Raw genomic sequence first — 14,289 nt, 5'->3', positions numbered from 1 at the left:
TACAATAACAGCCCCCCCCAAATCAATTATTTTTATGAACAGTAAAACGCCATCCAGTAATACCATGATTTTCCCCCATAATATTACAAATTTATTCGCATTTCTTAGGTAAAAAAAAAAAAAGTTTGACTATTTTACTAATTTGATTTTTTTTTTAAAGATACAACTGTCAGAAAATGTATTTTCTGCAAAAAGTAAACTACTTTTCCGAGAAATGGAAAGAGAAAGTGAAACATCCAAATGACCTATTGGCCCTAATCTCGTGAAATCTGTTTGAGATAATTGCCTCCACCCCAACCAATAAAGTACACATAAGGGAAAATTAATTTTTTTCTCAAAATGGCAACTTTTTGAGTAAATTTGCAGTCATATAACCACTTTTAAAATGATAATTATCATGATTTTAAAACTACACTAAATTTTCTTTTTTTTTTTTTTTTTCTTAATTCACATACGCGATACTTTTTCTTTCTTGGAATTACAATTCCCTCCTGAAATGACATTTCCACCCCCACCCCCCGTCTACAATAACAGCCCCCCCCCCAAAAAAAAAAAAAAAATCAACTATTTTTATGAATATTAAAACACCATCCAATAATACTATGATTTTCCCCCATAATATTACAAATGTATTCACATTTTTTAGGTTAAAAAAAAAAAGTTAGACTATTCTGTACTATCTTTTTCGCTTGCTTCGACAATAACACCCCCCACCCCCAAAATAAATAAAAATCAACATTATTTTTTATGAATATTACAACGCCATCCAGTAATACTATGATTTTCCCCCCATAATATTGCAAATTTATTCACATTTTTTAGGTAAAAAAAAAAAAAAGTTTGACAATTATACTAATTTAACAATATTTTTTTAAAGATACAACTGTCAGAAAATGTATTTTGTGCAAAAAGTAAACTACTTTTCCGAGAAATGGAAAGAGAAAGTGAAACATTGACCGTAACTTTCCCCCACGCCACCCCACCCAATAAAGTGCGCAGAATGACAAATTCAAACTGGTCAAATCTGCCCACGAGGCCACAGGATACGCCCCTCGGATCCCCTCCCCTCATCAAGTACGGATAAGGGGAAAAACTGAAAGCTGGCATAACAGTGAAGAAAGCGGCAACATCAAGACAGGTACGCTCTTTCTTTTTTATTTATTGAAAATAACATTTCACAAATACACAGCAGTTCCCTCACTGCGTTGACATGTTGCAACTTCTAAAGCACGTCCGCGCTATGGAGTGACACTAAAGCAGACGTTTTTTTTTCCGCCTGTAGGTGGTCACAAACACACAGACGAAGACGATGGGTGACAGCGCCTTTTCTTTGCCCTAAATTTCCACCTGTTCCGATGATGTTTTATTATGTTTTTGTTTCTTTTCCATTTGCACGTTTAGGTTACGGGAACATCATGAAAGTTGAAACAAGCGGAGCATCCCAGCAAACGGCAAACCAAGACGGGCTGCACTACGCCAGTAAGCAACTTATCATTATTATTATTATTATTTTAAACCAATCTTTGTTTATTCGGGGAGGACCAGTCGGGAGAAAGTAAGATAAACTTTTGAGAAGGAGATGACGTATTTCGCAGCGAGTTTTTTTTTCCCCTCAGATGATCAAGTGGAAAACTGCGCCCCCAAGTCATTTGATTGGTCCCTGCAAAGTCATTCGTTTTTACCTCGACTGGCTGAAAGAAAATCATTGTGATTATCCGCGTTATTCCAAAACAATGGATAATATGATTATCACAGCCATAAACGCATTCATGTTTCTGCACTTTGAGTTGTGCAGCATGCAAGGTGCTATACTACCACTGCTGCTAATACTAATAATAAAATTTGCCAGAAAAAAAAAAAAAATATATATATATATATATATATATATTTGGCTCATTTTATAGTAATAGTAGCTAGAGTAACAGTAGAGAAAATATATATTTTTCTGGCAAATTTTATTATGATTATTATCAGATCATGTTCCCCTTAGAATATTACAGGTTGCTTCGACAATAACAGCCCCCCCCTCCAAAAAAAAAAAAAAAAAAAAAAAAAAAAATCAACTTTATTTTTATGACTATTACAACGCCATCCAGTAATACTATGATTTTCCCCCATAATATTACAAATTTATTCACATTTTTTTAGGTTAAAAAAAAGTTTGACTATTCTGTACTATCTTTTTAGCTTGCGTCTACAATAACAGACCCCTGCCCAAAAAAAATCAACTATTTTTATGAATATTAAAACGCCATCCAATAATAATATGATTTCCCCCCATAATATTACAAATTTATTCACATTTTTACATTAAAAAAAAGTTTGACTATTCTGTACTATATTTTTAGCTTGCTTCAACAATAACAGCCACCCCCAAAAAAAACAAGTTTATTTTTATGACTATTACAATGTCATCCAGTAATACTATGATTTCCCCCCATAATATTACAAATTTATTCAATTTTTTTAGGTTAAAAAAAAAAGTTTGACTATTCTGTACTATGTTTTTAGCTTGCGTCTACAATAACAGCCCCCCCCCCAAAAAAATCAATTATTTTTATGAATATTAAAACACCATCCAGTAAAACTATGATTTTCCCCCATAATATTACAAATGTATTCACATTTTTTTAGGTAAAAAAAAAAACAAACGTTTGACTATTCTGTACTATCTTTTTAGCTTGGTTCGACAATAACACCCTCCACCCCCAAAATAAATAAAAAACATTATTTTTATTAATATTACAACACCATCAAGCAATACTATGATTTTCCCCCCTAATATTGCCATGAATGCGGCAGCACCTTTCACGACAGCAAACACATCAAAGTGCATCATTGCGTTTGGAATGATTATAATCAGTTTAAACCCCAAAATGCAAAAGGTACACTGCTGCTACTGCAATTACTTTCAGAAGAAAAATCGCTGGATAATGGGCTAGAATCACTCACTCGTATCATGAATGTATCAGCACATTGGTCTTCCCACTTTCTGGCTGATTGCAGCGTAAACACCGCGGCATGATGTTGCTGTGAATAATGACGCGAAATAGTACCTCCAACTTGTACCTCTTCCCCTTGTTTCTTGTGTTCAAGCGTCCGTCGGGGATGCATTTCCCTCGGTGACCGATGGTGTCGCGTGTAGTGCACTCGGTGCCAAATAGGCAGAAGCAGCCAAGAGAAGAAGAAAGCGTTGCAGGGACCAATCAAATGGCTTGGGGTCGCGGTTTCCCCCTGATCGTCTCAGGAAAGGAAAACTCGCCTCCGCGGATGTGTGAACCGGAAATGAGGCGTTTTATGCCACGAATAGCCACGGCCGACCGTGACAAGTCGAGTCCAGCTTCGTTTTTGCAGTGACAACGAGTCCAGTTGTGTTTGGGTGATTCTCTGTTGTTTCACTTGAAATTTATTTAGTAAGGGGGGGGGGGGGGGACGTCAAAAGCTTTAAAGTTTAACTACAAATAGTTAATTTTGTTTTCTGATTGAATATTTCTGGAGCGACGTGCAGATCAAATAGAGATTTTAATCTTCTTAATTTCCTTTCGCCTTGTCCCGTTCCAACCTGTTCCTGCGAAGTATTTATGCTTCAAGTAAATCCATCTGATGCATTGTTTGCCTTGAAGATGCATTATTTGCCTTGAGGATGCTCGTGGAAAAGTACAGAGAAGGTCAGAAGGAGCCACGTTGTGTCTATGTTGTAGACCGAGAGAAAGCCAAAGAGAGAGTACCAAGAGAGGAACTGTGGTACCGCATGCGCAAGTCTGGTGTGGCGGAGAAATTTGTTAGAATAGTACCGGATACGTATGAGGGCAACGGAACAGCGGGGAGATGTGCCGTAGTTGTGGCAGGAAAATTTAAGGGAGACTGCATCAGGGATCCGCGCTGAGCCCCTTCCTGTTTCCGGGAGTAATGGATATGCTGACAGATGAGGTTAGACTGGAATCCCCTTGGACCATCATGTTTGCAGATGATATTGTGAAAGGAGGGAGCAGGCGGAGGAACAATTAGAAAGATGGAGGCACACACTGGAAAGGAGAGGAACGAAGATTAGCTGAAGTAAAACAGAAAATATGTGCATGGATTAGAGGTACGGAGGAGGAAGCGTGAAGCTCCAGAGAGAAGAGATAGCGAGGGTGGGTGACTTCAAATACTTGGGGTCAACAATCCAGGGCAATGGTGAGTGTGGTAAGGAAGTGAAGAAACGGGTCCAAGCGGGGTGGAACAGTTGGCGGAAGGTGTCTGGTGTTCTACGTGACAGAAGAGTCAAGGGCAAAGTTTAGAAAACAGTGGTGAGGCCGGCCATGACATACGGATTAGAGAGGGTGGCACTGAAGAAACGACAGGAAGCTGAATTGAAGATGTTGAGGTTCTCGCTTGGAGTGAGCAGGTTGGGACAAGCCGAAAGGAAAAGAAGACAGCCATTTCCGTCCTTTTTGCAAAGTCCGCCACCATTTCTCCCTCAAAGTTCTTTTCCCGGATGCCGTACTCACCCATCACTCCTTCATCGCCCCCGTTTCCTTCACCAACAAGTCCATTACAATCTGCACCAATCACAACTCTCTCTCTGCCTGGGATGCTCAGAACCACTTCATCTAGTTCCTTCTAGAATTTCTCTTTCGACTTTAGGTCACATCCGACCTGTGGGCCAAAGCCGCTAATCACATTAAACATAGCGCCCTCAATTTCAAATTTCAGCCTCATCGCTTGATCTGACACTCTCTTCACCTCCAAGACGTTCTTAGCCAGCTCTTCCTTTAAGATAACCCCTACTCCATTTTGTCTACTCCATGGTAACATAATTTAAACGCTGGTCCTAAACTTCTAGCTCGACGACCTTTCCACCTGCTCTCTTGGATGCACTGTATATATATATATATATATATATATATATATATCAACTTTTCTCCTAATCATCACGTCAACCAACTCCTAAGTTTTTCCCGTCGTAGTCCCAACAGTCAGTTGTAGGCTCTGCGCATCCCTCTTCTTCCGACGAGTCCGCTTTCCTCGCGAGATATTTACAAAAGAAAGACGGTACAGAGAAAGAGTTTAACGCTAGCACCAACGCTAACAGGCTCAGTTAAAATAAAACTTACCGGTAGATATCACTGAGACACGCCAACATGCTCGTGCAGCGCTAACCGGGCCGGTAAAAGTCACTTCCTCGGCACATATATTCCACCGGCCTCATTCTTACCTTTTCCGCTCTAATCCTTGCGGCTGTTAGAAAAAAAAAAAAATGCACAAATTAGCCGCATCACCGCATAAACCGCAGGGTTGAAAGCGTGTGGGGGAAAAAAAGTAACGGCTTGTAGGCCGGAAATGACGGTAAATACTTTATGATACAACATTATTTTAGAGCACATCAGATTCAAAGTTTAAAACACAAATAGGAATAATAATTTGTGACCTGTGGTATTTTCAGAACATGCGCCTTAGTTGGTCCTTGCGGGCGACCGTGCGCCTGCGGGTGCTGCGTTGGTGATGAACGCTCAAATTTGTTTGGCACAGTTTTACACCGGACGTCCTTCCTGACGCAACCCTGTGCATTTATCCAGGCTCGGGACCGGCCTACAGATAGTAGTGGCTTGCGCCCCCTCACATAGGGCTGCATCAAATAAGAGATTTTCATAAACGTTAAAAACGCTGCATGTCTATTTTTACATTATTTTTGGTGGTACCTTCGCATTATTGACACCCGTCGCCTCTTTAAAGGTGAGCGGGCGTCCTACAAAATGGCCCAAACGGATCTGGACAGAATGAACAAGTACAAGGACAGGATCAGGAGCGTAGCAGCGGAAAAGGGGATCGACGCTGCTATCATCGCTGGCATCATCTCCAGAGAGTGCAGGGCTGGAAATACACTTCAGAGTGGCTGGGGTGACCACGGCAACGCCTGGGGACTCATGCAGGTCGGTATCATGTTCAAATTACGCCGTAGCGCAAAATCGACGCTTTGAAGTCGGTTTTAATCGGGGGCGAGCTGCATGATTTTTAGTATGTTATTAAAGCCCAAGTGTCATCCGTATCAACATTCTAAAATAGATATTGTAATGAAAAATACATTATAACATTATTCACTTCAATGTCTACACGAAAAAATAAATGTGAGCGGAGAGCGCGTCATCCGTGCGCAAAGTTGCGGAAGCGTCATTCGACGACATCCAAGCGGTCTCCATATTGGCTGCATCTTCTGTCCGTGATGTCACACTGGGACATTCGCCAATGAAAACACGCGGTGCACCCTAACTATGGGAGACAAACGTGCCCCTTCTGACACGGAGGCTCTTTTCGAAAAGGAGAACACCACACAACCGAGTGAAGTTACCGGGGTAATATTACACGATTGTTTCGAGCCATATTCAGATGATATGCGATCACAGTCGAGCCGGGGCCCTTTACTGTGCGCACGCGGCTGAGTGAGGCATTCTTGGCTGGGTTCTTCAGAGTCGCCGCCGTCCGCGAGCCTGAAGCGCAGCCTTCGCTGGGAAAGCGACGCAGCAGCCCGACGCCGTCCGACGCGCACGTCGACATATTTCGTACGCAGATCTTTTGTTACGTTATGAGAGACCGATTACGTGGTCCACCCTAAACCATTTTTTTTCGGAGCCGTATAGACACCTACCTGCCATTTGGAACCCACGAAGATCTCGTCCTCTGCACCCGTGCAATCCATTTTTCACGACGAACCGGGTCTCTTGCAAACTTATGAAGGGTAAATCCATCCTCCCGAGTGTTCAAGCAATGTCCAGCAATCCAACGAGCCGGCATTTTGGCTAACACGAAGGAACAACAAGCTACCTTCCCGCAGGTACAACTAATGGAAACATACGAGTCCACCTGGGGGGCGCCTCTGTCCTTTATGTCACTTCCTGCTTCTTCTCCAAAACAAATCCCTCGAGAGGATTTTCATGGCGAGATTTCCGAAAAGCTGCATACGTCAAAATCATGTTTTGGGGGGGGGGGGCATAGGCATGGCCCATATTGGCTGCCGTTTTTTTCATTAATAACATACTAAAAATCGTCAATTTCCTGACAGTAGCCCTTTAATGGGAAAAAAAAAACGGCAGCCGACATGGACCTGTGCGTTCTCTCCCCCCCCCTCCCCCAACCCACCACAAAACGTGAAAAAAAAAAAATGAATTTTGACGTACGGAGCTTTTCGTAACTCCCGACATTAAAATCCTCTCAAGGGATTTGTTTTCGAGAAGAAGCAGGAAGTGACGTAAAGGACAGACCCACCCTCAAGTGGACTCGTTTGTTTCTACTAGTTTTTACTAGTTGTTCCTCTGTGTTAGCTAGTCAACTTTGCGCATGGACGACGCGCTCTCCGCTCGTATTTTTTCGTGTAGCGTACTGCGGCTTCGTACCAAATTCCCAAAACACATTGGTGTCATTTGGTACCCTTAAATTGTTGTTTGCCCTGCAACCGACTGGAAGAAAGTGAACGCGTGTCCAGGTTTTCATGCGGTTGTAGTCCTAAAGTCTGCCGCCGTCCTTTACTCATCACTGTCATATATGCAAGGTGGATAAAAGGTATCACAACATACAAGGTGGATGGGACAGCAAGGAGCACCTCCGCCAGGCCACAGACATCTTGATAAAGTTCATCAACGAGATGGACGACCGCCGTGGCTGGAGTACGGAGCAGAAACTCAAAGGTTCGCTTCGTCCGCTCTCGCGTGCGCCGCACGCGTCATTTGGGGTCCTCATTTTGCGCTGAACCCCCGCAGGGGGGATCGCGGCCTACAACTGCGGTCCGGGAGCCGTGGGGTCGTACGGAAGCGTGGATGCGAACACCACCGGGGGAGACTACTCCAATGACGTCGTTGCCAGAGCTCAGTGGTACAAAAACTACGGAGGGTTTTAACGCGGTTTCGGGACAAAACAAAAACCCCGTCGACAGTCAATAAACCTGAATCAAAACCTGGCCTGTGTTCTTGTATTTACCCAAAGTTTGCTGGAATAGACTCAGACACACATGTGGCACTAATGTAGTAGTGTTAAAAAATAAAAAAAAATCCAAATGTATAAATCCTTTAAGTTGGCCTCGCAGTACTGAGGACGCTGGTTCGATCCCGGCCCCACATGTGTGGAGTTTGCATGTTCTCCCTGTGCCTGCGTGAGGTTTTCTCCGGGTGCGCACTCTGGTTTCCTCCTACATCCCAAAAACATGCGACATTAATTAGACACACTAAATTGCCCATAGGTGCGACTGTTTGTCTTTATGTCCCCTGCGATTGGCTGGCGACCAGTTCAGGGTGTACCCCGCCTCCTGCCGGTTGACAGCTGGGATAGGCTCCAGCACTCGCCACGATTAATGTGAGGATAAGCGGCAAAGAAAATGGATGGATGGATGAATTCTTTATGTAAACTACCAACTAAATACAATGAAGTCATGCCCACATGAAACGTTTTGCAGTTGCATTTAAATACCACAAGGCGGCAGCAAAGCTAAGACCTAAATTGAATGAGACTCCTCTTTCCAGTTAAACAAAGGTGCCACCAAAGTAATATAATTTATCTGTTGTCTGCGCTGCTTATCCTTACAAGGGTCGCGGGAGTACCGGATCCTACACCAGGTGTCAACGGGCACGAGGCAGGGCAGGCACCCTGAACTGGTTGCCAGCCAAGGGTAGGGGACATAAAGACAAACAGTCGCACTCACAATCACACCTCGGAGCCATTTAGAGTGTCCAATTAATTGGGCATGTTTTTGGGATGTGGGAGGAAACCGGAGTGCCCGGAGAAATCCCACGCAGCCAAGAGGAGAACATGCAAACTCCACACAGGCGGGTCTGTCCGGGATTAAACCTGGGACCTCAGAACTGTGAGGCCAGTTCTTTCCAGCTGCCCCACCAAAGCAATATAATTTATCCATTTTCTGAGCTGCTTATCCTCACAAGGGTCACAGGAGGGCCGGAGCCTACACCAGCTGTCAACGGGTACGAGGCAGGATACACTCTGAATTGGTTGCCAGCCAATCGCAGGGCACATACAGAGACAAACAGCCACACTCACAATTGCACCTTGGGGCAATTTAGAGTCTCCAATTAATTTTGCATGTTTTGGGGATGTGGGAGGAAACCGCAGCGCCCAGAGAAAACCCACCCATGCAACGGGAGAACATGCGAATTCCATACAGGCGGGGCCGGGATTTGAACCTTGGTCCTCAGAACTGAGTCCAGTTGCTCCACCGCGCTGCCAAATGCGAAATAAATTTTCACCAAAGCCACTTTTGAGTTATTTGCCATTTTTCTGTTTTCAGGGTGTGGTTGATCACTTCAGTCTCCTCTTTAGCAGGTAAAATGCTTTATAGGGTTGAAGTCTGAAGATTAAAACCAAGTATAAAAGATGGCAGCATAGGCTCCCCCCCAGACATTTACTGTAGGTCATTTGTAAATGAGTTAAAAATATGATGCTGTATGTTCGGATCCGTATCGCAATTTCAAATTCACTCGCGACGGGTTCTGGCACAGCCGCAACTTTCTCAACGGCTCGCATTTCAAGTTTGTTTGCCAGACATCGTCGCGCCGTGTGAAAAACAAAAAGTCAAACGAAACAGATGATTGCACGAATGTCCGCACCCTCTAGCATAACACAGCTCATACACGAAGATGATTCATTTTTTTGAGGGTTGGATAGGGACAATAATTGTTCCCACGGAAAATGACTTCACATATTACAATTACGTTTTAAATGTACTGACAAAACTCAAGTTGTTGTTTTTTCCCCCTGCATAACAAAATTATGTAAAATGTAAACACGCAAATTCGTATGTTGACCATCATATCGCCAATGCACTTTTTTTTGTCCTTGGAAAAATTACATTTTCCAGACTGTTCTTGACTTTATTTTCTGAAAATTGCAGATTTCCTTCACAATATCTTGACATTTTTTTATTTATTTTTTTTGCAAGATAACGACTCCCACCCATTACATTTTCACTTTTGTAAAATGACTTTTACTTAGCGCTCCTAGTCACTTTTTTAAATTTTTTTTAATTTTGTAATATCAGGACTTTATTCTCCTAATATTGCAACTGTGGCATTTTGCTATATTTCTGTGTCTTTATTTTTGTAGTATTTTGATTTTTGGCTCTGTAAAAATGTAGATTTTCACCCTTATTGCAACATTATTCACCTCAGATGACCTTTCTTCAGCGTTTGACCATCCATCCATTTTCTTAACCGCTTATCCTCACAAGGGTCACGGGGAGTGCTGGAGCCTATTCCAGCTGTCAACGGGCGGGATACACCCTGAGCTGGTTGCCAGCCAATTTAGAGTGCCCAATCAATGTTGCATTGAATGAATGTTGTTTGGAATGTGGGAGGCCTAACGGAGTGCCCGGAAAAAAAAACACACGCAGGCCCGGGGAGAACATGCAAGCTCCACGCAGGCGGGTACGGGATCGAACCCGGGACCTCTGAACTGTGAGGCCAACCCTTTACCAGCTGCTTCACTGTGCTGGCCTCGACCATACAGTATTCTTAAAATAAAAACAACAAAAAAAAAAAAGAATATTAGAAAATCAAAGTTAAAGCTGGTAACAAACATCCATCCATTTTCTTTGCCGCTTATCCTCATGAGGGTCACGGGAAGTGCTGGAGCCTATCCCAGCTGTCAACGGGCAGGAGGCGGGGTACACCCTGAACTGGTTGCCAGCCAGTCGCAGGGCACATCGAGACAAACAGGTGCCCTCACAATCGCACCTAGGGGCAATTTAGAGTGTTGCATGTTTTTGGGATGCAGGAGGAAACCCACGCATGCACGGGGTGAACATGCAAACTCCACGCAGGCGGGTACGGGACTCGAACCCGGGACCTCAGAACTGTGAGGCCAACGCGCCGCAAGTAGCAAAAGTGAAAGAAACGCTTGTACAGGCACCTCCCTGCCATAAACACTGGGGAAATTCCCCCAGGTGGAACTTGACAAACAAAGTGTACACACCCCAGAAAAAGGAAGTAGTCACGTAGACAAAAACAGAGGAAGTGCGCTGTATAAAAGCAGAAGCGGAGGAAACGGCAGAAAGATCGAGGCTGACTAGTTGGAAGACAAGAAGAAGAAGACGACGACTGGTACAGTATTATTGTCTATCTCTCCATCAATCAGCACAACATTTTTTTTTGTTAGTGTCATATGATAATGTGCAAATAAAGGATGCTTATCATCTAATGCCGACTGGTATTACTCATGCTCTTTTGATTTCACCCCCCCCCCCCTCGGTAGTGATACTAAACTGGACTGCTTGCGTGCCTGGTTGTGATTGCACATTGACGAAGACCATGGGTGAGAGCGGCCCCCCCCACCCCCCCCTTTTTTTTTTTTCCTTACGCCGAAATTTCTTCCTGTGAGCTGAAGAAATGTCGACGAGCAGTCTCGTGAATTTCATTTGAATGTACACGTTTAGGTTTTGGCGACATCACCAAGGTTGACACCACCGGGGCATCCAAGAAAACATCTGCGCAAGATGGGCTGACGTACGACGGTAACGGCGTGAACTCCCCCCCCCCCCCCCCCCCCCCCCCTTTCCTCTTTTCAACCTTTATTTTACTCGGGGAGATTGAGTAGATGACGGCGTCGTCCACGTACAGCTGAATTGAGAGGTTTACAATGAAATCATTAATGTGGAGCAACAACCACAGCGGTCCTAAAACAGACCCTTGTGGCACCCCTTTGTAGGCTTTCAGATAATTCGATCGGTAATCATCCGCTACCACAGCTTCAGTTCTGCGGGAGAAATAGTTCTCAGAATAGTTGTAGTTATTCTCAAAGTAATCAGTCTAAAAGTCATAGGTTCAGATTCTTCTCCTCGAAAGCCTTCCAAAGATCTAAATTACAGACAGCTACGAACACCTCAGATGTAGGAAAGGGCCTGAAGGAAAACGGGCTGTCAGTCACGAAACTCCAGTACGGGGGCGGACCCAAATGCAGGACTTCGAGGCAGGGGCATAATGTTCAATGCATCTTATTCTGGAAACTGGGTCATACACTGTGTAGCAGTCCGACAAGGCAGAGGTACAGAAACGCTAAGCTAGGCTAGGCGGAATTCAAATGACATGCAGCAAGGTCCGATGACTATGGGGTGAACCAACAACTCAACAGGACAGGATCAAACAAAAGGGCACAGAATCGCTGTGACTAGGGTTACTCTGGTAGCCACGCCCTCTTGGCACTGTTCCATGTTGCCATCGGCACTTCATTACCGGACGTACGTTTCCCCCAAAACCAACAGCCCAACTACTCACCCGGGTGTGGTCTCTTTGAAGGTGTGCCGGCGTCCAACAAGATGGCGCAAACAGATCTGGGCAGGATGAACAATTACAAGGCCATCATCCAGAACGTAGGAGCGCAAAAGGGAATCGATCCTGCCATCATCGCTGGCATCATCTCCAGAGAGTCCAGGGCTGGAAACGTACTGAATAATGGCTGGGGAGACCACGGCAACGCCTGGGGACTCATGCAGGTCTCGATCATTTTAAAATTGTGCAATTGTAGATGTCGTATTAAATCCGAGACGAGTGGTTAGCTCATCTGCCTCGTGGTTCTGAGGTTTGGGGTTCCAGTCCTGGGTCTGGCCACCCTGTGTGGAGTTCGCCTCTTGTGGGTACGCCGGCTGCCTTCCTTTCCACATTCCATTAACATGCATGTTACATTAAAGCCCAAGTGTCATCCCTACAAACATTCTAAAATAGATCTTGAAATGAAAAATACATATAACATTATTCATTTCAATGTCTGTACGAAAAAATTAATATGAGCGGAGAGCGCGTCATCCGTGCGCAAAGTTGCGGAAGTGTCGTTCGACGACATCCAAGTGTTCGCCAAATTGGCTGCATTTACTGTCCGTGACGTCACCCCGGACATCCGCCATTGAAAACTACTGTGGGAGACGAACACGCCCCTTCTGACACGGAAGCTCTTTTTGAAGAAGAGAACGTCTCGCAATCGAGTCAGGTGTCCGGGGCAATATTATCCTATCGTGTCGAGCCATATTTAGATGATATGCGGCTCACTTCTGACTACCAACAGAATCCCCGACAGTACGTAGCGTACTCAGCCGCGAGCGATGACAACACCGTAAAGCGGCCCACCTCGGCACCGCGATAAGCCACCTCGGCGCCGAAGATGAGCCAGCCTGGCCGAAGCCGTGCTCGTCCACGAGGCACGATGCAGCAGCCTTCGCGGGCGAGCCCGACGCGCACATCGACGCATTTAGCACTCGTCATACGTACGCGGATGTTTTGTTACATTATGAGAGACGGATTACATGGTCTGCCCCAAAACTTTTTTTTATTTTTGTAGCTGTATATACACCTACCTGCCATTTGGAACCCACAAAGCTCTCGACCTTTGCACCCGTGCAATCCATTTTTCACGACGAACCGGGTCTCTTGCAAACATATGAAGGGTAAACTCGATCCGAGCGTTCAAGCAATGTCCAACAATGCATCGAGTCGGCATTTTGGCTAACACGAAGGAACAACAAGCTACCTTCACGCAGGTAAAACTAATGGAAACAAACGAGTCCACCTGGGGGCGCCGCTGTCCTTTACGTCACTTCCTGCTTCTTCTCGAAAACAAATCCCTCGAGAGGATTTTCATGGCGGGAGTTACAAAAAGCCAGATACGTCAGAAATCATGTTTTGTGGGAGAAAAAAAAAACCACATGGGTCCATGTCGGCTGCCGTTTTTCCCCCCCATTAATAACATACTAAAAATCATGCATTTCAGGACAGCGGGACTTTAAGTGAACGCTCCGAAATTGTTCATAGGCGGAACGCAAGCGTGGCTCGTTGGTTATTGGTTTGAAAACTTGACCTCTTCATAGGAAACCCCCTTCTTCTATCTCTTGTTATTGCATAGATTGATAAAAAGTATCACACTCCGCGAGGTGGATGGGACAGCGAGGAGCACCTCAGCCAGGGCACGGATATCCTGATCGATTTTATCAATCAGGTCAAGGACAAGTTCCGCGACTGGACTGCAGAGCAGCAACTCAAAGGTTGGCTTGTCTCCCCGAAAACCGAACCCGCATTGACGATGCCGCCATCATGTGGCTTATTTGGTCCTGAACCTCTTTGCAGGCGGGATCGCGGCTTACAACATTGGGGTGGGAGACGTGCGAACCTACGAAAGGATGGACCTGGGCACCACGGGAGACGACTACTCCGGCGACGTCGTTGCCAGAGCTCAGTGGTACAAAACCCAAGGGGGCTTTTAACACTAGTCAAGTGTGAATAAACACGAGTCAAACCTGGACTCTGTTCAAGCCTCGACCACGTCTTT

General features: G+C 44.8%; 2 protein-coding genes across 4 annotated transcripts in view; both read left to right on the top strand.

The window, feature by feature from the left end:
* LOC133506351 (lysozyme g-like) overlaps positions 1-14,284 on the top strand; it is a 69,749-nt gene extending 55,465 nt beyond the window's left edge. Inside the window, exons 1-6 of one of the 2 annotated variants that reach the window (XM_061830409.1) lie at positions 9,920-11,078; positions 11,230-11,289; positions 11,411-11,488; positions 12,270-12,466; positions 13,867-14,005; positions 14,088-14,283. In XM_061830409.1, coding sequence (XP_061686393.1) covers positions 11,286-11,289; positions 11,411-11,488; positions 12,270-12,466; positions 13,867-14,005; positions 14,088-14,224 — 555 coding nt within the window. In that variant the 5' untranslated portion in view covers positions 9,920-11,078; positions 11,230-11,285 and the 3' untranslated portion in view covers positions 14,225-14,283. Of the gene's footprint in view, positions 1-9,919; positions 11,079-11,229; positions 11,290-11,410; positions 11,489-12,269; positions 12,467-13,866; positions 14,006-14,087 lie in introns of those variants that run through there. The other variant, XM_061830410.1, reaches the window with a different exon arrangement.
* Positions 1,024-7,926, top strand: LOC133506352 (lysozyme g-like). Of its 2 annotated transcripts, XM_061830411.1 has the most exons (6): positions 1,024-1,138; positions 1,283-1,313; positions 1,402-1,479; positions 5,716-5,912; positions 7,526-7,661; positions 7,734-7,926. In XM_061830411.1, the coding sequence occupies exons 2-6, from the start codon at positions 1,310-1,312 to the stop codon at positions 7,868-7,870; spliced, it is 552 nt and encodes a 183-aa protein (XP_061686395.1). In that variant the 5' UTR covers positions 1,024-1,138; positions 1,283-1,309; the 3' UTR covers positions 7,871-7,926. The 2 variants fall into 2 exon arrangements, with proteins under 2 accessions (XP_061686395.1, XP_061686396.1); XM_061830412.1 differs by lacking the exon at positions 1,283-1,313 and having other exon boundaries at positions 1,071-1,138.
* Positions 14,285-14,289: the final 5 nt, after the last annotated feature.

The sequence above is a fragment of the Syngnathoides biaculeatus genome, chromosome 9, assembly GCF_019802595.1.
Source record: "Syngnathoides biaculeatus isolate LvHL_M chromosome 9, ASM1980259v1, whole genome shotgun sequence".
NCBI classification, from domain to species: Eukaryota; Metazoa; Chordata; class Actinopteri; order Syngnathiformes; family Syngnathidae; genus Syngnathoides; species Syngnathoides biaculeatus.
This window is presented reverse-complemented; position numbering and strand designations above follow the sequence as displayed.